This window comes from Ctenocephalides felis, unplaced genomic scaffold (assembly GCF_003426905.1).
Source record: "Ctenocephalides felis isolate EL2017-DRISC unplaced genomic scaffold, ASM342690v1 CF-g0.4_SCAFFOLD_00845, whole genome shotgun sequence".
NCBI classification, from domain to species: Eukaryota; Metazoa; Arthropoda; class Insecta; order Siphonaptera; family Pulicidae; genus Ctenocephalides; species Ctenocephalides felis.
Genome location: NW_020536999.1, coordinates 33,637,274 through 33,664,086, shown reverse-complemented (window position 1 = coordinate 33,664,086; position 26,813 = coordinate 33,637,274). Strand labels below are relative to the sequence as shown.

At 28.6% G+C, this 26,813-nt stretch overlaps 1 protein-coding gene across 1 annotated transcript in view; it reads right to left on the bottom strand.

The window, feature by feature from the left end:
• The window catches only part of LOC113382517 (sodium/potassium/calcium exchanger Nckx30C), a 155,408-nt gene that overhangs the window by 82,688 nt on the left and 45,907 nt on the right, over positions 1-26,813 (bottom strand). The window contains exon 2 of the mRNA XM_026620858.1: positions 8,419-8,629. Within this exon, the coding sequence (XP_026476643.1) occupies positions 8,419-8,629 (211 nt within the window). The remainder of the gene's footprint in view (positions 1-8,418; positions 8,630-26,813) is intronic.

The following is a 26,813-nucleotide window of genomic DNA, read 5'->3' as shown; positions in this document are numbered from 1 at the left end:
AATCGTATCCGTGTAACTTGCAGAAGAAGCGCGTAAATACTTGTAACCTTGTAGTCTAGATTGTTTATTTATGAGATTAGGAAATAAAAACGTCTCTAGTGTTCAATGTTAATCTTAACTACATAATTAATAAATCATAATGAGAAAAGTCATTTCACTAACTGATAGGGAAATGAACAATGTATTTAGATGGTACAAAAATTATATTGATGTAATTATTAATTTGGCATTATTATTTATTATTGAGTATTCTATTAAAAAAATAGAACAGCGGTTTAAAAACTGATACACAATATTTGACAAGAATGGATGATCAATCATTTGCAGCGCTACATACTCAAGATATTTTTCTAGATTTTAGTCAAAAATTCCCAGTCTCTATATCAAAGAGCAAATATCAAAATTATCATATATATATATATATATATATATATAAACTAATTGTGACTTTGGAAAGAATAAAACAAATATCATAAAAATAATCTAGAACAAAAAATTTAAGTTTGATTTCAATAAACATTAATTTCATGTACATACAATCATTTGTTTAAAATATTTGTTCGGCCATTATATCAAAAAGATCACTTATGTTTTTTTTATAAATATATGGAATGTTAATCAGAACTATCATGTTCTATAAGCCATTAGATTATAATTTTGAATCACCATAAGAGAAGCGTATTCATAGGAATTTAATATTTGTACTTTTAAGTTGTAATAAATTTCTATTTGTACTTTCAATAACCTGCTTAAATTTTTAATAAACATATCAAATTTCTAATTGAATAAATATATAAATTAACAGAGTAAGCATAGAAATAATTATAATGATATAAATATTAGTCATTACTTATAGAAGAAATGTTAAAACAATTTTGAATATACAATTACGACAAAAAGGAAAAAATGATTGAAACTGTCTAGAAAAATTCTAATTATATCAGGTATTAGTAGTAGGCATTTCATTAGCCAAATATTGTTTGATACCCAACTTGCCAAATTCAAAAATATTTCGGAAACTTTGGGTTTACAAATTCAGCGATGATACCGTGAAATTGACGATCAGTTAATTTTTTATACTGTATTAGTTGTACTCCTAGGCCATCAATTGTATTAAAAAAGTTAACAAGTTACAAGTTTAAAAATAGGTCCCTTTATAATAAGTTTTCTCATTTTTTAATAGGTATTGGACATGGAATATAAGTTGAACCATTTAGGATTCAGGATTATACTTTATGAATGACAACGTGATCAGCAAAAATGAATAGGAAATAGTGGTAATATTAAATCGTCGAAAAAGATACCTACATGTAAATAAAAAACTAAGGGAAAAATTATCGTTTCATGATCTTTTTTGTAATTTGATTATATTCATCGAGGACGACGAGAATCAAGAATTGTATACCATATGCGAGATGCGAATATAAATTAGAATAATAAATCGGAAGGAGGAAATTTGAACTGACTTTTGATTTAAAAATCCTCAACATGAAACAAGTTTTCGATAACTTAGGTACTAGTATGAAATGAATATGATAGTCCCAATTTAAATTTTATATTCCAAAGATAGTACAAACTAAATATATTTTGGATCAGTTTTCAACAATGGGTGTTTATACGTATTTATCAAAAAATGAATTTGTAGATGAAGTAAAATGTAACATTATGTGACATATTCTAAGAATGTTTATTGAATAATGATAGTGTCGACATGCAGCTGACAGAGACAATGAAAGTTTGTTCCCATCCCCCGATTAACTTCGCAAATGACGCTTACATTGCGTTATAGGTGTGTTCGCTAAAGACCCAACCGAGGATACCAGAATTACATGGTTCGTTCATATTTAATGCGAATGCGGTTGCCGTACCGAAGCTTATACGTTTAAAAGGTGCCAGACACGATGAATGTTTAATCAATGTTCCCTACGTTACCCCGTTTATTAACGCGAACGTGTTAAGATTTTTGGCGGGTGCCGGAATCCTATCCATGTGCTCTTTATGACTGATTCAGTTGATGATAACGCATAATTATATTTACTTAATTTCACCTCACATAACAAGAACATGAGTACTGAAAAAATTGTGAAAGCATTATCATTTTTTCTAATTTTCTTTAAATTAGTTAATTCTATTGTCTATGTAAACCTATAAATAATCGTTACATATTTCAATTTATTCACTATGTTATAAATAAAAGATCTTTCAAAAGTAAGGTTTTTCGACAATAGAGTTCATTACTCTAATTATAAGTGTTGTTACAGAATATATAAACAAATTTAAGTTGTAAAGTTTTATTACACATAGCATTGTCGCTCATTTATTCGCTCAAATTGTTAAAAATTCATAAATATCAATTACGATAATCGGTTCCGGAATTGAGGAGTTGGTAACCTGAGTTGACCAAAATGCAATTTATCCGCGTCGAAAAAAATCTATTTTTTCGTTTTTTGTATGTTTTGTTAAATTTGCTAATTCTATTGTCTATATAAACCTATAAATAATCGTCACATATTTCAATTCATTCAATTCGATATAATAAAAGATCTTTCAAGAATAAGGTATTTTGGAAATAGAGTTTATTACCTTAATTATAAGTGTTGTTACAGAATATATAAACAAATTTAGGTTGAAAAGTTTTAATACACATGGCATTTCGGCTCATTTATTTGCTCAAATTGTTAAAAATTCATAAATATCAATTATGATAATTGGATCCGCAATTGAGGAGTTGGTATCCAGAGTTGACCATGCCAAATGCACCAAAATGCAATTTAACCGCGTCAAAAAAAATCTATTTTTCTAATTGTTTTTATATTATTTCCAATTAATTTACATACTTCTTACCAATTATCTTTAAATTGTTTTACTTGATTCTTTCCAATTTATGATTGAAGTAAAATCTATTAGACCAAGAGCCCGTGGGCGGATGACAGTATGTATTTTACGACACCTGAGATTTTGTGCATCGATTCCTCTATACCTATCCTACATGAAATGGGGACTGACTAAGCCCAAAGTGGCGGACACAGCTACTGCGCAGCTGGTAAAGGTACCTTTTTTTCGCCCATATCCGAACCATTTTACGACGGTTGCCGTTTCGAAAATTTGAAAATATAATATTATTACTATCGTAAAATATCAATGGCAGACGATTATCGCGCGGTTAACATGGTGGCAGACGATTTTGAAAATGCAGAAAAAAAATTTTTTTGAATGTATTTTACGATGTCTGCCATTTACATATTTCTTATAGTATCAAAACCTTATATTTATCACGGCAGACGTGTACCTGGTGGACCAACATCAGCAGAGTTAAAAAACTCAGCTACCATTTGGCCTGATAGTATGCATAAATCTCCATGTTTTATACCGATATAAGCAATTCTTTCATAATGATAATAGAAATTAATATTTGTTAGTTTATATGTGACATTTAATAATGTTGATGAGCGAAAAAAAGATTTTTTACGCTAAATTCGTAAAGATTAAAGTATACAAACGATAACAACAATTATTGTAATATTTATTCTATTTTTTTATTTATTTTAGTCTAATTTCAAAATATTGTATAAAAATAAAGTTATACAATATTATATATATATATATATATATATATATATATATATATACTTTCTTTATTTATTATAATCTCGGAGCCATATTTCGCTTTTGATGATTCCTCATCATCCGCTGAATCAGATTCTATAAAATAATAAATCAGATGTAAAATAAAAATTATTTGAAAATCCAACTGAAGATGTTTGATAAAGACGAGATTCTCCGACCATACTTAAAAAATTAAGCTGAATAGTATTAAAAAGATATTGTATGTGGGTTTTTTGTTAAGTGTAGCAAACATTTGTTGAAGATCGATTTTTTTCAGAGAATTGTAAGGTCTTTTTTTTGTTAAAGAAGGCTGGATTGAAATCAGAACCAGTAAAGCATGACAACAAATTGAAATTCTGGCAAACAACTAACCAGTTCGCTTCGTGATGTTAATATATCTCTGGTTATTTTCAACCCCATCAAGTATGGTCGGAGAATCTCGTCTTTATCAAACATCTTCAGTTGGATTTTCAAATAATTTTTATTTTACATCTGATTTATTATTTTATAGAATCTGATTCAGCGTATGATGAGGAATCATCAAAAGCGAAATATGGCTCCGAGATTATAATAAATAAAGTATATATATATATATATATATATATATATATAATATTGTATAACTTTATTTTTATACAATATTTTGAAATTAGACTAAAATAAATAAAAAAATAGAATAAATATTACAATAATTGTTGTTATCGTTTGTATACTTTAATCTTTACGAATTTAGCGTAAAAAATCTTTTTTCCGCTCATCAACATTATTAAATGTCACATATAAACTAACAAATATTAATTTCTATTATCATTATGAAAGAATTGCTTATATCGGTATAAAACATGGAGATTTATGCATACTATCAGGCCAAATGGTAGCTGAGTTTTTTAACTCTGCTGATGTTGGTCCACCAGGTACACGTCTGCCGTGATAAATATAAGGTTTTGATACTATAAGAAATAAAATATGTAAATGGCAGACATCGTAAAATACATTCAAAAAAATTTTTTTTCTGCATTTTCAAAATCGTCTGCCACCATGTTAACCGCGCGATAATCGTCTGCCATTGGTATTTTACGATAGTAATAATATTATACTTTCAAATTTTCGAAACGGCAACCGTCGTAAAATGGTTCGGATAAGGGCGAAAAAAAGGTACCTTTACCAGCTGCGCAGTAGCTGTGTCCGCCACTTTGGGCTTAGTCAGTCCTCATTTCATGTAGGATAGGTATAGAGGAATCGATGCACAAAATCTCAGGTGTCGTAAAATACATACTGTCATCCGCCCACGGGCTCTTGGACTATATGGTGCTTGGCTCACAATTCTTTTTAATCTTTTATTATTATTTTTGTTGAAAATTTGTTTTAAATATTTTTATAGTTACTATATTATTTGTTTCAAGTAGGCGCCGGATGTAGGTGCATATAATTTATTTCTACAATAGTCTAAGTAATTTTTTATGTTTCAATTCTTTTCTTATTATGTTTTGTTTCATTCAATACAAAAAGATACTGATTATTACATATACTTATCTTGGTTATAAATCCATTTACTCTTACAAGAAACTGTTCAATGTTTATTGCTGACATGTGTATTAATATGAATTATAAACGAGACCATATTTTATTGCATGAAATCCGGGACGGATTAGAATGTTAGTGAGAGCGGATGGGAGAGTGTTGGTGAGCTTAAAAACTTATATGCACATTTTTTCAGTTCAAATTTTCTAGTTAAAACATATTTAAAAAAATATTGGCAATCAAAACAATTTAAAAAATCCGGGACAATCCGAGACAAAACACCTAAAACCAGGTCAAATATTGCTTTTAGAAAGAGCCGGGACTCACGGCGGGAAATCGGGACTGTCCCAGCCAATCCGCGACGTATGGTCACCTTAATTAAAGGTAAATCTTACATTGTGTATGTAAATATAATAATTTCAAATTTGTAAGCTTTTTTCTATTCCAGACACATATTGAAAAACTAGCGAGGATTTCTCGAATTATTTTAATAAATAAATTTATTATATATGTCAATCGTTGTTTAGAATTCAACCGTTATATACAGAGATCACATAAGTATTGTGTAAAGTGTAGTGAATAAAACGGGAGTGAACTACGAGGACATAATTAAAGAAATCAACGCCTTAACACCACTCGCGGGTTTTCGAAAAACGTTAAACAACAACTTTAGATCTAGATCAGATATTTTGCTTCCAAGTAACGACAGAAATAAATAAAATGTATATACTAGTTTGGAAACATTATTTAGTAAAAAACTCATCATATTCTCACCGTATCTCAGATTGCCCTTATTTGTGGAATGTCCCACTCCGTTTACTCCTTAAAATATTCACATACAACCTCTTTTTTATTTGAAAATGGCGAAAAGACGCTCAGAAGTTGAAAAATAAATAAACAGCTTACCAACATTTATATACTTATTATTTTAAAAATGAAATGAAACTATAAAAATATTAGTCTGTATTAAACAACTCGGTAGTCTCGAAAATCACTTGCGCGTAGTTTTGCCCTTAATAAGTCAGGGCTATACGCGTTTAAGCCGGCATTTAATGTCAGATTGCGTGTTGATATGCAATTGCTCCTTTCATATTGTACGACTAGCCGGCCCACGAGTTGTGTACGTTGTCCGAGACTCAATTTATAAGCACCATTACGTGGAGTGAAGCGGGATTTGAACGAATGCATATTTCACTTGCAACAAACGTCCATTGCGGCTGCACTAAATTTTCATTCGTATTCAAATATTCCTGCATTGTTGCAGAGATAAACCGTAAAGCTGAAGTGAGAGTATATCGATCGTTTCTTGGGGGAGGATGTGGGATATATAAGATGAAATTAGAATGATATTTCATTATGATGATATATTAGTATTTCTGTATATTTCATATTAAAATCATGCGCGCAAAATTAATTCGAAAATATAAATGCTCTTTAATGGTGTACATCGAAATATTTATATATATATATATATATATATATATATATTGATTGTTTCTTTTCCGAACAGTAAATCCAATAATGAAAAACAATTTGTTTTTTGAAGATGTTTAATACGACGTTTCGGAACTAGGTACGTTCCATCATCAGGTTTATTCTGTCAAATACAATGTTTTTTTAAAAATATTGATTAACATTAATTAATGATGGTCAATACAGATTAATTAGAAAAAAAATTTATAAAGGAATGGATTATGTACCGGGGTAAAGAGTAATAAGAATTAACTAAAAAAGGTTTTATATAAAATTGAGAAGCAAAAATTATTTACCTGTAATAATTTATATATCCATATCACTAATATTTTTTGTTAAAAACACTCGATTTTTTGAAAGATATTTGTTGATGTTACGACTACACAAGACTCTTTTTTCGTAAATTACCAATACAAGAGCCATAAAAAATCATTTTTTCCAGGAATTCCGTACATTGTCCTTTACATCTGGCCGACAGAACTCCATAACAGTGTGTTTAAGTCTTGTGTAGTCGTAACATCAACAAATATCTTCCAAAAAAATCGAGTGTTTTTAACAAAAAATATTAGTGATATTGATATAAAAATTATTACAGGTAAATAATTTTTGCTTCTCAATTTTATATAAAAGTTTTATTCATTCATTTGTTCGCTAAATTACATCTAAAAAACATTTTTAAAACTTTTGAAAATCTTTTCATGCCATTTCCATACAAAACTTTGATTGAATTGCGCTCTATCTAAACGTTAATATTAAGAGCTAAAACTTTCAGAGAATTGTTTTTTATCTATTTGGAACCATTTGAGCTCCTGGGAGTAAGGCAATTCGAAAATGACCATTTTAAGGACCACCCTAATATATATATATATATTATATATATATATATATATATAAATTGATTCATTGGAAAGCAATTCGAAAAATAATGTCCATTGTAATATTTACTGCATGACCTGATTTCGCTAAGTGTGACAGCAAAGTATCTAATAATAATACATTCAATAATTTTCAAACCACAGAAAAAACTATATAAGAGTAAATAATTGAAACTATTATTATTGTTGGGGGCATTTCATTAGCAAAATAATAATATCAAAACTGGCAAATTCAAAAATATCGTGGAAACTGGGTTTTTATAGTTGTAAAGTTGGTGCTGTGAAATTGACGATTAGTCAATTACCGAATCTGTGGTGAAAGTAGATTAAAAAGCTATACTTTTAGGCCGTCTATGATATCGAAAGAAGTTGCAAGTTTGCAAGTTGATCCCTTTGTAGTAATAGTTCTGGTAACAATAATATGATAGGAATTCGTAATTGTAATCATGATATGATAAGAATTCGGCATGATAGATAAACTGAAGCGTTCTTTATTATTCTTTATGAATGACAACGTGATTAGCAAAAATGTACAAGAAACAGTGAGAATGTTAAACTGTTGGCGAAATAAATTCTACATGTGGAGAGAGAACTAAGGGAAAAAATTATTCTTAACGCTGTTTTTTTAATCTGATTATATTCTTTAAGGATGACGAGGATCCGCAGAAATATGATATGAAGTATCATATATATGTATATGAAGTAAACATTATTTTAATTTAACGCTGTTTTACAACTTTATTATTTTGAAGCTTTTATCGACGCATATTTTACACTTTATAAATTCAGAATATTAAACAATATTCAATTTACGTATAATATATCAATTGCCACACAGTCATAAACTAATATCGGCAGGTATCATAAAAATTTTAATTAAATTTTTGATTACTCCCTATTTTAGGGTGCTATTACAAATATTCAATTGATCGTTTAAACTCACCGTCGTGAAGTGGATCGATTGTATGTATCATGAGCTGCAGCAGTCCATGTCGGAATTTGGCGCCCGTATGCGCAGAATGCGGTCCACCGGCCGCACTACCGCTGACGGTGGCGCTGGCCGAGCCTCGCGAGTCGCTAGGCGCCCTCGAAGTAACGCTGCCGCCGGGCGCTGTGCCCACACTAGCTTCGCTTGATGTCGCAGCATTGCCGTGCTGGAAAATATCGCAGAAAGGGAATCAGATTACATAGAATAACAATTTGACAAAAATATATATAAACTGATAAAGGTCTAAGAATTATATAACATATTAAAAATTTATTTTCATGATAGTGAATAATATGCAATTGAATTTATTAAAAACTTTAATTATATAACTACAAATATGATAATATTTCATGCTGTAATCATCTACCAATGCCATACAATTTTTAAAATAAGTCTTATTTTATTATTAGTCTTAATTTATCATTCATTCATTTTAGTTCACTTTCCAAACATTTTTTTTAAATTTTTTATTATCAATAGCAATCAGAATACATGACCATTCTATGAGCTATTTGGCTTATGTCATTCACTCACACACATACACACACACTTTCAAACACACATATAAATTTATCGGATCAATATTACAATCATATTTAGAGAATCACTTCAATAAATGATTCAATTATTCTGTTCATAAGGTTGTGGTAGTTCTAAGATTCCTCCATATTATCTTCGGGCAGCTTCTTCTTCAGTCTTCTTGAAGTTGATGTCTCAAGAAGCTGAGTGACTATATGGTTTGAATTATGTTCTTTCCAAACATAATGACATACTTATACAATAGGAAAAATGACATAATACTATCTCGCAAGCATGACAGAGCAGTTCATTCAAGGTCAAGGAAAAATAATTTAGAAACCTTTTTTTTTATATTATTATTATATTTTTATAACAGCAATCAGAACCTTACGTCCTATGAGCTGTTGGGCTGAAACTTCTCCTTACTTCGTATTCTTAGATGGTAACTCAATGGTTGATGATTTTTGGTATTAGAATTAATCTAATAGGGCTGACTTTTTATTGGTGCAGCAATGCCGGGCAAGGACTATTTTCACTTGGAAACATATTACTATCTATATTTCCAAGTGAAAATCGTTGTCACTGCTGCCTGACAACAGGCTGTTTGAAGTGGGTATCGAACCCGGGACCTCCGAAACAAGTCCCGTCGCTCTTAACCGCTTACCTACGAGCGAGCCCATTTCAGAAACCTGTCAAAAGTTTCGATTGGCTTTTAATCCTTACTCTATTTTAAAGAGAAAAGGATCTACCGGTAAATAGAAGAAACTTGCATTTATGGCAAAGACCTCTTTTTCTGTTCTGAGCCTGACGAAGGTTGGTTACGATGAATGTCTTGTTTCCTTCAGGCTCATGCTTCATGTGCTGATGTCGCAAAAAGTCCCAAACAATTTACTGCTTCCTTGCCTTTTTAAAATTTAGCATCTCAGTAAGTCTTTACTCTTTATGTCATTTTGTCTGTACTATATAGACAAAATAGTTTTTGTAATTATTTGTATTTTTCTTTGAAATATGTTATTATAGTGCCTACTTAATAATGTTACTGGTAGACAATGACCCAAAGGCGTGTAAAAATGGTTGAGGCTGGTTACAATATCATTATATTGTAGATATTGTATTCTCTATGTACTATTCCATTTTTAATGCCGTCACGCTTAAAGTTTTAGTTTACATATGGTAATAACGAGCTCATATGTACTAAGAACTCATATAAAAGTTTGTCGTAAGTTTACAAACTGTCATCAGCGTGATGCTCAATATAGTTTGCAAGATGGCATAGCTTCATCTCCTCTATACATAATGCTAGTCAAAAACAATGAGAACACACTTGATTGCGATGAGTTATTTTTTTTGTGTTTTAATCTCAGTTTTCAATCCAATCCATTATCTTGATTTTTGATGTCTACTTTTTTTGTTCTGCACTCATTATATTAAAATTGAGTGACAAATATTGATAGGATACGTGTCAATATATAACAATCCATTATAAATCATTATGACAGATCATTGAACCACAAATATCTGAAAAAGCAAATATCTCACTCCTACAATGACACAACTGTGTAGTATTTTGCAAAAAGTTGCCTGGTGCGCGGGACTTCGGCAACGCAAAGTGCTGAATATAAACCGAGGGTGTTATTTACTGTGATTGATGGAAAACGAGAAGCTCTTTGGTAAAGATTCATGCTCGGCCGTGTCGAAGTGATATATTATTACAAAATTAAAAATAAGTTCGAACAGAAGTTGGACTTTTATGTTATTTATCTGAGGAGTACGTAATTAAATTTGAATAAAAAAATCTTATGTTTATCACGACAATACGCTTTTTGTCAGTTAGTCTTTGAGAATATTATTAATTTGAATAATTTATTGAAAAACTCAAAATATCAATCATTATTAAAATGATTTGTACGCTATATTGCGATATATGTATTTGTAATCATGATTAATGCCGTCATGAGTCATTTTGAATTTGAATTGGAATGAATAATGAGTCCAGGCATGTCACCAATTGTTACATGATTTTTTGAACTATATTAATATTTAATGAAAAATCATATATGCATATCGAAATAGGAAAACTCATTTCTAAGTGAAAAATTAGATTAAAATAGATTAAGTAAGTGAATTCGCTTGAAAATGAGTTACTACTGTAGGTAATTGAAATTTGTGTGCAATATAAAGATAAGGCTTTCTTCTTCATTTAAAAATTAACTTAAAATATATTTATATCTAAATATTATTTTTAGATGATTTGTTATAAAAGCACTATCTGGAATCAAGCGTTGGCATACTTTGCCTACTCCATCGTGCTGTTTATTTAACAAATTTGATTAATATCTGTATTTCATAGTTTCGCGGACGACTGGTATTGAAATAAATGACAACGATATCATAATTAAGATCTGCATTTTGTTTCTGAAAGCGCTTTACCACTAAGCACTGTTTATAATTTCAAACTAGGAATTTCTACAAACCAATACTAAAACTGCATCAATTACAAATATTAATTAACTCTGCAGACATTCGCTCGACAGTTTGATGACTGGCACTGTATCATGTGGAAACGTCAAGCTGGTTGAAGCTTTACGTCGGCGGAATTGAGGATAAAGTTCAAAACTTACTATTGGTTTAATTATAATAATAATAATAATAAAGTTGAAAGTAACACGAAAAATAAATGAATCGCCGTCTAATGCTTTGTAATATAAAAGTTCAACTCTTGACTTTCAGAAAGGCAAAGTTATCTCTGCGCCCGGAGTAAACGCTATGTGGAAGTAACGAAGTTCGCTAGTTTAACTAGGTCACGGTACCATACATACTGCGATAATTATCTGGTACGAGTTCGACTATATATCTGAACCTTTTATATAGATGATTAAATTGGAAGTTTATATAGCGTTCATAATATTTATAATAAAATATATGGCGGTTTACAAATTTATGACACGATATGAAAGGACCGATCAATACCCGAATGAAACATAGTTTATTATTTTTGATAAGATTTATTTAAATTACATATGCAGATATATATTGCTGATTACATATACTTATTTTTATGTCTCATTGCATTAATATTAATATCTAAAATTATTTAAAATATAGAGGTATAGAACCACTCCAACTATCTAAAAAACAAGTAAAGTTAGGAATTATTAACAATATTTGAAAGTAAAGAGCAAAATATGTGTAACTAGACATAGCCTTAAATTGCCTGAGCTACTACAAGATATACGGCCACATTTCCAATTTTGTAACAAAAGTATTTTTTTTCGTTTATAGTCTTTACGTTTTAAAGCACGCGTCCGTTGCGTTTACGATACCTGAATATAATTATTTAGTATATGTTATTTAATTTTTTCATAAAATATATTGTTATTTTTATGTCAGATTCAACAGTTTTTCCATATAACCTCTAGAATAGTTTACCTGTGATTGGGGTGATTTGGGGTAGAAAGAATTATTTAAACTTTTATATTGGCGAGGTATAAACAGCAAGAAAATAGTAAATAAAAATGTAAAATTAGTTAAAAAAAATGATTTTATAAATTAGTAGTTATTCCAACACTGATGATTAATTCCTCTGGCAAAGTTCAATACAAAGATTGAATCCAGTGTGAAAATATGCCCATAAAATATGCGCTTCAAACAGAAGTTGTATTTACATTATTTGTCATGAAGGTATCTCACTGTGTAATTGCTAAAAGTCAAAATTGATTTTTGTGTACTGAAATTTAATTTAATTACTAATTAAAAAAATATTATTTTTTAAGCACAAAAAAATCAGAATTTCTAAAGACTCTGAACTAGCCACTCAAATTTAAAATATGATAATTTATTAGCATAGTGTATTAATAACAAAATTTACTAGTATTGTATATAAATGCCTTGATACATTTCACTCAATTATATAGTTAAATTTACTTTTTAATATCAGCTTATCAAAGGCTATTTTATAAGTATTCAGATTTTCACAAATCGTACGACAAAAATTTTTTACACTGACAAAATAATTGAAAATCAGTAAACCAAATATTTATCACACAACTCGTGGAAAATTCCAACGATAAAAAACATAAAATAGTTTATTGTGAAATAAAATCAGACAATTTCGGATTTTATTACTAATGCCTATATAACATAAACAATGTTTATAAAATTGATGTCGCAAATACACAATCAAAATTTTAGTGGGTACCTAAGTTGGTATTATTTAGAAAATGGGATTGAAATCTATAATGTATCAAACAAAATACATTCACTTACTTTTATTACTCAACACATTATTTGTTTTGGTGATTTGATATATTAATGGACTCTTATTACTCCTATCATTCCAAATGTCTGACATAATAATTTTGACTGATTATAATTATGATGAGACATATTAATTGCAACATGAACATAAAACGCCCTAGTAAAGTTAGTCTTGGCAATAATTTTGCTTATTTCATATAATATCACCACGTGCGGATCGTAATAACAGCACGATGCCATAAGAAACGCATTAAATGACGATTAATTCAGATGAAAACATATGTGGAAGCTTCTGTTTTAACCGATTGTGAACGTGGCCTTTAATGAAATTGATCAATAATTGATAAAACAATATATCTTATATAACAAAATACACAAAATCATTATATAACTTTGTAAAATAATAATGCTATAAATTTAAAGGTTCACTTTATGAGCTTTAAGCAAAATTTTTACAACAAATAATCTATTCAAAATAATTAATTGTTATTGTATTCTTTGAGCAATTCTTCATCAATATTTATTATTAAATTGAATTTCTTATAATTTTTTAGTATTAATTTCATTAGATTTTTTGAATATAACAATAATCTATAATTTTGAGTATAAAAAAACGCACATGCCTATTTCTTTATACAATTTTGAAACAATTCATAGATACGAGATGCAAATATATTTTCATATCCTCAAGTATGAAAAACGTAACAATCACACGATTTATACGAATTTTCAAACCAATTAAACGATTAATAAATTTTTAATTTATTTTAATTAATTTATATTTTTGGTATGAGTTTAAAGTATATATAGAGTAATTGAAATACTTTATCATTCAGAAATTAAATCAATTATTTCCATGCTATTGCCATCATTTATGTCACTGACGATATATCGTCCATGCTATACATAGCTTGAACTTTCTCCAAAAAAACAATCTATAAAATATCCTAAATCGAGTAGGTGTCGCTTTAAAACAGTAGAATCGATATTGTCTATTTGGCTATGAGCCATCAAATTATAAGCATAAAAAATCTCAAAGACACATAGTATCAAACACATTTGTAATCAATTTCAATGAAAATAAATAGGTTAACATATTAAATAAAAGATTATTATCGAATCGATAAAAAATAAACCTTTCGGTATAAAAATATGTCAAAGATATTATCAAACAAAAAACAATTACTTTGTCGTTGTATATGAATAAGCTGTTAGAATCACATTAACGTTTCGGAAACAATAATCCATCACATGGTCAGTTTCAACGTCCACCGACTAATGGACTTCCGAATTACTTCGTGTCGATAAAAATAATCCGGGGAATTTCGTAAAAGATCCCCTAAAGAGCAGCTGCGAGCGCTTCGAGACTTTTATTTTGATATCACTGAGACGTGAACTTAAAAAGCTCTTAATTCCTCACTGAAGAAGATTTATGGCGATCGTATGAAATATTAAAGTGAGTGATTCAACAGAATGATTCGATATTATACAAGTAGTTTACATTCGAATTTCATTTTGTTTCAATCATCAAAATTCGTAATGATACAACAGTACAATATAAATCAGTAAAACAAAGTTTACTGCATTAGCCACATTGATAATAAATCAGTATTTTGAATAATAAAATATTCGTCTAAATGAAAACTAAAATCATGCCTTTTTGTAATAAGTAATTATGAAACCCATAGAGCTACTTCTGAAAATCCGATAAATGTAAACAAGTCCTTCGATTTTGATTATTCGTCAATATTTGTCCAAAGTTCTCAACTGTGAGACAAGTAAATTACTTCAGTAACATTACCGATACTGTTGATGCCTTGTTCCATGCAGCTTTATAATTATTCGCGTTTTGTTCCGTTGAAGGCAATCAAACTTAAACGTCGAACATTAGAACTTTGCGTATTGATCGCCAATTATTTTCCTAGAAAGCAATTTCTATATAATAAGAGACCAAGTCATCGTAATTCCGAACCTATGAGAGAATTCTATTGAAACGCTTTTCCACGACAAGTGCGTTTGTCAATGAGATGTAATTCTCAGAGAAGATTTGCAAACTTTGATGAGACTTTGTAGTTCGGTACTGACAAAGAAAAGAATGGAATTTGATACATGCAAAAAATACACAGAAAAAATAATTAAATTTAAAAAATTGGATTAAATAGTCACAAAATATACATAACATGCATAACATGCTCTGTTTTACTAGTTTAAATATTAGTGTGAATTTTCTAATAACATTAAATTTTATATTCTTAAAAATAAGTTAAAATTTTCCAATCAATTGATCATAAAACATCTAATAAAAGTATGAAATTTTTATCAACAAAATACAACAAGGCTTGAAAGCAGATTTGTCAATAAAATGTACACGATGAATATCTTACTTTTTCAGAATAAGATACATTCATTTAATATGTTTTTTTTAGAATAAAATACGTATATTTATTTAAATACAATGGATTAACTGAAATGTATTAATACAATTATTTCGGGTTTATTATTTTTTCCATATATGAATTTGTAATCAGTTTCTGATAAAAATTGATATTATGATTCTACTGCATCACATACATCAATGCACATATTTCATATATGCTTTCATAATTACTAAATTTTCAATAGTAATATAAAATAACAAAATGTATAAAAACAGACCATAAATAGCCAGTTTGAATTACGCAAAATGTGCTTTTATATTACACAATTAAAATATGCATTTAATTAAATGGCGTCAGTAGCAAAAAGTGAGGCAGTAAAAAAATCCTATGGATATTATTTGTGTTTAATTAGATATATGACACATTCAATAGTAAATCCGTTTTGAAATGAAATGTGTTCAAACTGAAAATTTAAATTATAATTAGTTCGCGCTAATTACATCGTTGTCTTTTGCACATAATATATGAGAAAATCAAAATATATTTACTATAGTCATCGCAATGATTTTGATATTATAAAAGATCTAATATCATATAAACAGAATTCTATGAATCTCATATTTCTCATATATCTCATATTTTTCTTAGCTCTAAATTTTATACATTAAATTGAATAAATGCCATAAAATCATGGCTAAGAAATACTTTCATCTCATGATTGCTCGAAAACGATTAAAAAATATTTCTCAAATAAAAATAAAACTGAAGGATGGTGCACCGTTCCGTAAATATGCAACGATTTTGCAAATCGATTGGCGTTATTCATTCAACTGAGAATAATGGAAGCAACGGCCAAGGAATAAATATTCATCGAATTCCGGTTTCACGTCAAGCCGCGAAAATCTATAAGATTTAAAATATTATGTAACGCTAGAGAAAGCTTATGCCTGCATTTCCTGAATATACTATGGCTTCAATAAAAAATTAATAATAGTGAGATCAGAATTACAAGAATTACCTCGTACTCAGTAAATATTAAATTATAATATAAAGCCTTATATAATATAAAATTAATAGGTCTTATGAAAAAGTTTTGTCTAGAACCGATTATTTCTAGATGATAACCTTCGCCGTATACTACTTAAAAGTTTTAATACAAATACAAAATCAAATAATTAATAATTAATTTTTAATTTATTTTTTTAACTAGAATTTATTGTAAGTTATTATTTATAACTAAAATGAATATCATTGTGAAATTCTAAGAATAAATATATATTTTATAATTATTCATTATAGTTTAATGTTTGTAATTTATATTAAGTCATGTGAAATAGTAGACGTATTGTTGATAGTATCATATTAACTGTGATATATTCATATCAATATATCTGCACACAATTATTTATATTATTCAATATTTATTATTATTTATATGAATATCATATTTCAAACATGAAAGCTCCCTAAAATATATTGATTTATTTACACGCATAACCAAACATTCAAAGTTTGCTTGCAACTATGTCATTTCCAAACGGAAATTCATAAAAATATCTGATGTAGTACGCCGTTCAATTTTCTAAAATCGATTTAGAATTTCATTTTAAATTTAAAATATGCAGAAAATTTAATTAAAACATCATCTGCACAAGTATCGTGTGGTTGCAAATTACAAGTTTTTTATGATATTTATTTTCATCGTGTAATATTTTCTGTAAAACGCTGAAATTTGCGTTAAAACATAAAGTCATTCACTATTATAGACAAAATAATTAAATAAAATAAATTAATACTATATATAATAAAAAAAATCGAGTAGGGTAACTGGGGGCAACCTGTATCAGGGGTAACTATTAACAGGTGTATTTCAATAGTATCCTAAACGACATTAAAATATATTTTAACTCTGGACATGTAAATCATCCTGCATATAACTGTCCCGCAGCAAACGCAATATACAGAACTGTGCAGGTCCGTCATTTTTTACAGGCAATATAAAATTGATTGAGATCAATCTATCATTCACGAGATCTATCATTAAATTTCGGTTTATGGTATTATTATATACCTTATCTCGTTTCTTTATCAATCTTTGATAATGTATAACAATTTTTGTGATTGCTCAATTGTAAAAATAGTTATTAATTTAATTGATTAATGCAATCAAATCACACCTGGGGTTAGTAGAAACAAAACCTTGGAGCTAGTTTTACCATACAAAAATTATACACAAATTCAAGTGAAGAAGAATCAATAGAATATATAATTTGTAAGCACATGTAAATTGTGTCGCAGACGTTATTATATGTTTTATTTATTTAAAAAATTTATATTCATATTTTATAAATGTTATGTTTTTTAAACTTTCAATTTGATTTAGTTTTTGAGTTACCGAGGTTTATCAAAAGAATAATTATTAAAATGTGTTAATTTGAAAAAGTTGCAAGAACTTCTGTTATTGAAAAACAGTTCATTGCAGAGAAAAGTGTTTGTAAAAAAAAGTTATATTAAATAGTAAACATTTAATTATAAATTTCATATTGCAAAACTCCATCGTGGGTTTTTATCGATCACCTCTTAGTATAATTATTGAACACTAATTCAGAATTCTTCAGTTTTGTCCCTCATTGATCTAGTTGGACTAGTACCCGTTACATTGCATTAACAAATCTAAAATGAATTCGTCGAATCGATTCTCGTATTTCTTTAATCCCGAGCAAAACTACATCTAGTCGTTCGATTAATAACATGTCGTATGCCATTTCAGAGGAACGGCTTTGCTTGCACAAAGTTTTCTTTCGCATGTTATCTCGGTCGGGAATAGGTCTGCGGAATTCCCATATGTTACGAGAGTTTTCTCATACATCAACTGAAGAATGTGTATTCTTCTCTGTAAGAGCCTCTTCTCCTATTTATACGCGTTGCCAAAAACGTGTAAAAAATGTGTGCAAATGAATTCTTACGTCAGATGCGCAGACGATACCATTTGTTATCAGATGTAAGAAAATTATGGAGGAGATTTTGGAATGATTCTGTAGAGGTAGGTAATGAATGATTTTAGTTATGACGATATTTGTGTAAAATTTTGGGAGAGACTTTATTTATCGAGCACTGCTTTGATAGCATAGACACGATTTTTGAGCAAAAATTATACAGGTTCAGGTAATCATAGTAGCTAATGGACAACTATACATTATTAGACTTAACTTAACTTAGTCAAAAAAATTTTTCACAGCTTTTATAAATATTTGAAATTTTTCAATAGAAATCGAAACAAATCAAAAATGAATTTATGAGTGTCGGAAACATCTCTTATGTTTGTTATTTAATATTTTATATAGATAAAAAAAGCTGATAATCATTTTAATTGTGGTACCACCAAATAAATTGAACCATTTTAATATAATTACTTGAGCAAAAGCCCACTTAATATTGTTAAAAAATATCTGTGTCATATTCAGTAACTTCTGTTTTATGTATAGTAGGAAAACATTCACCTTTTTCATTCAAACAATTATGATACATTATAACGCGACGGTGGTTATAAATGCCAGTTACTTTTTTGTGAATAATTTTGTATGCCTTTTTCTTTCATTTCTTTCAAAGCCCAGCTATACCCATGGATATTATATATGTATATAAAAGTATACCACAAAAAAATCGAATAAAATATTAGGTAAATAAACCATGAATTATAAACTAAACTGAATTTATTTTATTTAATTAATTTTTCGGCTTAGAGATCATCTTTGTTCCAAGACTTTTATAATATCAATTAAAGAGCCCACATCCATTTACAAAAAAAAATTAATTACTAAAGTCAATAATATAATATATTAAATGATTTAGAAAATAGAGGTAAATTTTAGAATCTCATAAATACCAAATGTATTGGTCGGTCGTCGGGATAATAAAATATATTACAGAAAATAGTAATTAGATATTATACATATTCAACATAAATCATTTTATACCAAGTATGATTTTCATCATTTTATACCAAGTTTCACCATTTGTATGTTATACATATTTGAACATTGATCTTTTAATATTCCGAAGAGAGACTGGAGCAAATTCTATATTATTTCTATAATTTTGAATTAATATTCTCTTCAGGCTGCGTGATTTTTAATATTTTTCTGACCAAGTAATCTGTGCTTATTTAAATGCCCGAGAGTTTGTCGATTATACTTTTCCTCGCAATTTATTCCTCGAATTGTTCTCAACACAGCACAAGTGAGAGCATAACTTTTTATAAGTTCCGAACTTCTTCTTTGGCGCATTTCCGCCATATGCCGTAGTATTAAATCAAAGATCCTTCAATTTTGCCAGTTTTTTTCAGAAATGATTTAGAGGAAATATATTGACTGAGTTCGAATTGAAGTTCAAACAAAAATAGTACATGCTTGAATTCACTACGGTTGTCGGTGACAATTGTTAAAGAAAATATACAGAACAGAAACTGATATTTTGTATTTATTATAGTTGCTAAAAGTTTATTGAATAGAATATTGTATTCATATGAAGTACGTTTCTCTGTATAATAAATAATAATAAAGAGGATCCATTTTCCTTATTGCGCATACTTCACCAACGAGTCATAATTAATAATTTAGTACATAAATACATAAGCTTTTATTAATAAATGCAATAAATAATGCAACTTTTTGTCTTATATTAGAGGAAGTAATATCAGTTATATAGCTTGATTGTATGCCTTTTTTTCTTTGCGGTCTTGATAAACAAATATCAATTCAGCTGGTGCAGAACTCAAAATGGAAAATTTTGATTTGAGCTTTATTATTTTTTTTTTAATTTAAATATTCACGCCTTCACAGACATGAATGCATGAACGCCATAGCATTTAAATTTTACGGTCAATTATTGAATTTAGTTTTTTGTATGACCCTACGTTTTGTAAATATTACACCTGTTAAGGTAATGGCTAGCTATTTTTAAGTAATTTTGTATTACTTTATCTTTTCCCGCAGTCACTTATTAGCTTGGGAAAGCACAATGAGTAAAATAGAAATATTTGACGTGGATGCTTCAGCTATCATAGTATAAAACGATTAAAATATGATAATCTGACCACCCTCAAAAACGGCGATTAATCAAATTTTATTGAAAACTAGATGACCCGACAGACGTTGTCCTGTACTTATGTTTACAATTCAAAAGTTCAATTTTTTTTTTATAATCTATACTGATATTTACCAAATAGTTAAAAATTATTATGTTTTTTTACACTATAGTCTATACCGAAATGTATATACATACACTAATATGAATCTTAAATGTACAACTGCTGTAAATAAAATGATGGGTATTTGCTTTCTTAAAAAACATTATAAAACATTTTTTTCTTGTAATTAGTTCCCTTATCGATATCCGACGTTATTTAAAAAAAAATGAAATTACAACACTGACCAGGAAAGTAGTCTAAATTATTTTCACTTTTGAACTTGAGAGTAAGATAAACCTAATTTTAAAATTTCCAATGAATTGAAGCACAGTAAAAAAAATTCAGACCCAAAGCGCTCCATTGACTTGAGTAAATATTCCGTATCCGATGGCAAAAATATGAAAATACTAACGTTTGTATGTGAAAAATAAAAGGGATGTTTTTAGGATTTTCCCGGCAATTATTCGATATTTTCTCCCTGGACCTCATCCTTGGACTTCAACGAACATTTTAAAAAAAGAATTGGCCAAATTGGTCCAGGCGTTGTTGAGTTATGCGCTTACATTTGGGACACATTTTGCAATTCATTTTTATGTATAAGATAAAACATCTGTCAATTTTTGTACCCTGCTTCATGTTGTAACTTATTAAATATGTCCCAAATAAAAATTTTACTAATACTTTTGTTTACAGCGTATATATTTACACATACGTTTATAAATTAAAAATTAATTCGCATTTAGTAATATGATTTCGTCATCGGCGGCAAATTATTTTTGTATTATACTAAATTTAATAAATTATGTGACTTTTCTCGTTTCCACGTATCGTGTTGAATAAAAATATGATACTCATTATATTAAAACATTGTGTAATATAATAAAGATCGCGTATTCAATCAACTAATAGATTGAATTCTCTCCTCAATTGTATGTTTAAGAACCTTAATGAGGCATCTCGCGTCTCACGGTACGGTTATTTTTGCGAAACAAACAGAGTTCAGGGCTTTTCCATAGTCAGATTATAAGATAAATGATCCCATAACGCGCTCTAATGCAAATAATCTCATTTCTGCCTGAACCGTCCCCGTCCGCATTATAAATAGAGGAACTGCGTACAAACGAAGAGGACTTAGCCGTAATGAAACTCTCTGGCATCTGCATAATGAATAACATGACATTTCTATTCCGGCCGCAATTTATGTTTTTCTGATATCAACATTTTATTTAAATGATTCTTCTTTGAATTCCTATATAAATTGCACAAAAAGTTTACATTTATAAATGACAATTCTATTCAATCATATACTCATGGAAATATTCCTGAAGAACTTTTCATACCTTAGGAACATCGTAAGCATATCGTAAGAATCATCATACTATTTATTTAGTTTGTTTTCTGCTTGCAATTTATGTTTTCTAATACCAAAGTTTAATCTTAATTATTATTTAATTTGTCTTATCTATTGCATAAATAAAATGAATTTAATTATTAACTTCCCGTAGGGTAAGTTATTGTAATGGGCCGAAAATCGAAATTGAAAATTTTTATATTTCTCGACGTTTTGAAGGTTTCTGAACATTTTGGCATACCTCAGAAAAAAATGGATGCGTGTGTGTGTATGTATGTATGGATACAAATTTCCAGTCACGTTTTTCGGCGCACGGATCAACCGATTTGAATGGTTTAAAAAACATTCGATTCCTATTGATAGGGAGATGAGCTGATTAGTTTTTGGCAAAGGCATGTCCAGCAGTTACGGAGATAAAGAGCAAAGAGTGCAGAAAATAGAATCCGAGTTTTTGAGAGAACCGAGCATTCGATTTGAATGATCTAGAAAATATTCAATTAGTAATGATTGGGAGAAATGTTTATTAATTTTTGGCAAAAGCAGGCCCAGTCATTTCGAAGATACGGAGCTAAATGTGTAATGAATGGCAGTTTTTGAGAGAACTAAGCGTCCTATTTGAATGATTCAAAGAACTTTCTGCTTGTCTTAACAAAATAATTGATTTTAGAAAAAAAAATTTTGCATGTCGAAAATAAATCAGATTTTATTTTTAATTCTGACTATAGTTCTAATATACTTTAAACAAATAATTTCAACTTTGCAATTCAGTTTATATAATTCTTATAAATATTAGTCAATGTTACTATATTTATAATAATCTATTTGAAAACATTCAATATTCCTCGAACATTTATTACGGTACGGAAAGTTCCAGTAATTTGCCTTAAGGCCCCACTAGTTACATTTACAATTATTCATACAAATTCTTTTTTCCAGTCATACAAAAATGTTACTCGCTTTATTCAATAATCGTAGACGCGATGGATTCTAGTGAACAATATAAATTATATATTTGACATACATTTTATTTATCGTTCTAATTTTATTTTAAACTTTTCCAAACATTTTATCCAGAATATTGTTTTATTAGCCAAAACGTAATAAATCCAGCAACAATTTATTTATTTATTTTTGCACAATATATTATTTAATGACGTTGTTTGTAATGAAAACTCTACATTTTATTTTAAAGGAAGAAATAAGTGAATCTTGAATAATTTTATGTTTTACGAATGAACATAAGCAAATATGTGAATAAAGGGATGAAATTGGAATGGATTTCAGGATGAATGAGGAAGAGTAGTAAGACAACGTATGAGTAAAATTCTAATTAACATCGCAATGTGTTATATTAAGTAACCAATAGAAATTGATTTTATGTGTGCAAGGAATAAAACATTTGTGGTAAAGTATATAAAAAGGCCGCATCAATTTGAATATGTTGTAAACAATTTCACAAGTTAATACTATTACCATTCACTACTATTCTATTAATCACTGTCTAGTAAAAATTAATGGCAAAAGTTTCCAATAATGGTTGTCGTAAATTAATTAATTTCAATCTTTCTTCAATGATCGTAACAAGGAATGGCCTTTCAGTCACTCGCCAAGAACAATAGTGTGATATTGCACTTTTTAATACAAACTTTTACCATGTGTCTAACCAACAAAATAAAGACAATAAAGATAGAATTCATACGGTGCGTGGTACATCAAATTTTTAGATATTTAGATTTTTCAAAAAGATCAATTAAAAAAATACAAATTTGACAATGCCATAATATGTTAATTCATATTAAAATTTTATTCATTTCTCTATTGCATTTATCGTTATAGTTCTATTTTTCTGAAAACGTTACTAAAGCTATTCGGACTGCCTTTAAAACTTTAATACATTACTCCAGCATCAATTGCAAAACACAAACGCTTTTATTTTCCGGTGTTTTTTTTCAGTAGAAATAAATGAAATAGAAAATTACGATACCGTGCTTGAATTAAATAACTAAACAAAAACGAATCCTACAGCTATTTTATACAATTCCAGTACAATAATTATCATTTTGACGTACGTGTATTGTATTTGGGTCACGAAAAGCTCGAACAAACTCACACTACTATCCGAAACTCGTCCGGCGCCCATAACCAAGTGAAATGGCAGAAATAGAAAGAGAGTTAGAGGAAATATATTAAGAACAGGGTGAAAAAATAGAATTTTAAGTTTTTAGTAATAAAACATTATCTGTTATATCTCCAGTTTTAAAAAAAATGTATTATATAATATAATTTTAAAATTTAGGAAATTAACCAAGAATTTATTATATTAAATAATTAATTATTCTTGTATTGATTTATTTATGTATTTTGATATTTTGCAAATGTCATAATATTTTATAGTAAATGATTTCTCATAATTAATTTTCAGAAATGCGATGCGATCAATAAGATAAGGATAAATAGTTATATATGGCAAACCAACGAATGTAAATAAAGTAACTATAAAAAAAAATCTCACAGAAAACGTTTAAAATTGCATATTTACACTTAATAATCTAATATTCGTATACAATGGACCTAATCATTAAGAATTGAGATTTGGATTTTTTTTAAATTGTGACGATAGAAATTGACATGAGCCAATAATCCAAACTTTGATGAATTTTCATATTAAACCCAAGAATCATGGTAAACATATAATATTAAACCCACGAATCATGTAAAATATATAATATTAAACTTTCGAAAGTAGATGTCAAAATAATCTACAAATAATTACAAACGGTCTGACCGATCTTTAAACAAAGTATTCAAAACAATTCCCAACTGATATATTGAAAAGTTTTTGAACTCTCCAAATGGTTGTAGAACTTTCGATTAAAACGTTAACAAAAACTTTTGCATCTTATCTGTTGATTATAAAGAAGCGGCTGGACCAATCATCGCATAAAAGTAATCAATGCGAATCCTTATAATCCTGAAATTGAAGCAACTGGTTTCAGGAAATCATCGACGAAAGATCAAATTTTTGGTGTCAAACAACTCAACATAACTTGAAACGTTGAGAAAATAAAGTGATCGAATCGGACTACTTTGTCAAGAGCATGAACTTCTGAAGATCATGAAAAATACTATATATCAAGTAGTAACAATAACTTTGGTAAAGTATAAAATTAAAATTACATTATCTTCAGAACATTATTTTGATATCAATTCTCAACTCTTAGTTTATGGATTTATAATCGCCGCAGAAAGGGAATGTTAGGCATAGGAAGTCTCATGCAGCTTTCGGAATAGGGGTTTCCTCAAAGCTCTAGTGATAACAACATGAGTTCTGAAATTATCGTGGTTAACCCTAATATATTACTGATAAGAAATATACCATTTATGTACACGCTATATGCATATAATTTTCCAGATGTTACAACTCGCATATGGATTAAAATTAATACACTAATGACCATTAGGAAACCGTAATGATTCAATTTTTCACTTTCGTATTTATAGAACAAAAAAACAATTATTGCTATTGCGCACAAAATTTCATGAATTGATTTTTCAACAACAGTTTTTTTTCAGTTGAGCAAAAATTCTGCAGTCAAATGATGGTGACGTGAATATCTTAATAAACTACTAATATGCATTTGTACTTCGAATTTCGTATATATTTTTCTTATACCTATATTGTGCGCAAGTATCCAACAAATAATTAATTATTTCACTAAGATCCAATATCAATTAAAATTTGTTTACGAAATGCTTATAGGATTGGTACAGTTAACACTATCCTTGAAATTAGATTATTTTATTCAAATAGGGTGTAGTAACACTCAATTGGATCACGTCCAAATCAGTTTTGGCAACGAAACAATCAGCACTGACATTGAATATATACATTATTCAGAATGTCATCTGTTGACGTTGAATAAACATTGTAAAAAATCAGCTTTTGCCAAATATGCAATAAATATGCTAAATAATTCAAAACACGAGATTCAGTGATTGCGTATATATGTAATCGAACTTCAATCAGAACTGTAGATCAATCCGGTATTTAAATAAAATAGTATAAAATTAAGAAAATTTGATTGTTAACATCGATATAAATATAATTAGTTTTTCGAGAAACAAATATTTTATTATACAGTATACCACATTTTATTACTTTTTACTTCTAAACTAAATATTTCCTCTGATAGAACTGTCTGATGAATAAATATTGCGCGATATCTTGTGTCGGTATTTTTCATATCGATTATTCATTTTACAGTAACTCGATCTATCAAAATAAACTATGTCACACCAATATGAAGTAAAGTCATAATACGAGGCAAATGTTCCAATATATGAAAACTGAACTCCACGCTTTTCGTAGCCTTAGGGATGGAAGATTAGATGCGCTTGAAATAGGGTCTATCCGTCTACGTTATGAGCGTACTTATCGTATAATTTTGTAGCACATTTTTAGGAAGATATAACATAAGACTTTAACATAACGTTCGTACATATGTATGAATACACACAAATACATGTTATATTTATGAAATACGACACAAGCAAACCATATTTTCTATATAAAAATCATATCTCAATATAAAAATCTATATCATATAATTTTGCATCTTATAGAGTCTAATATCTTCACTGTGCGTATGATTTGCAA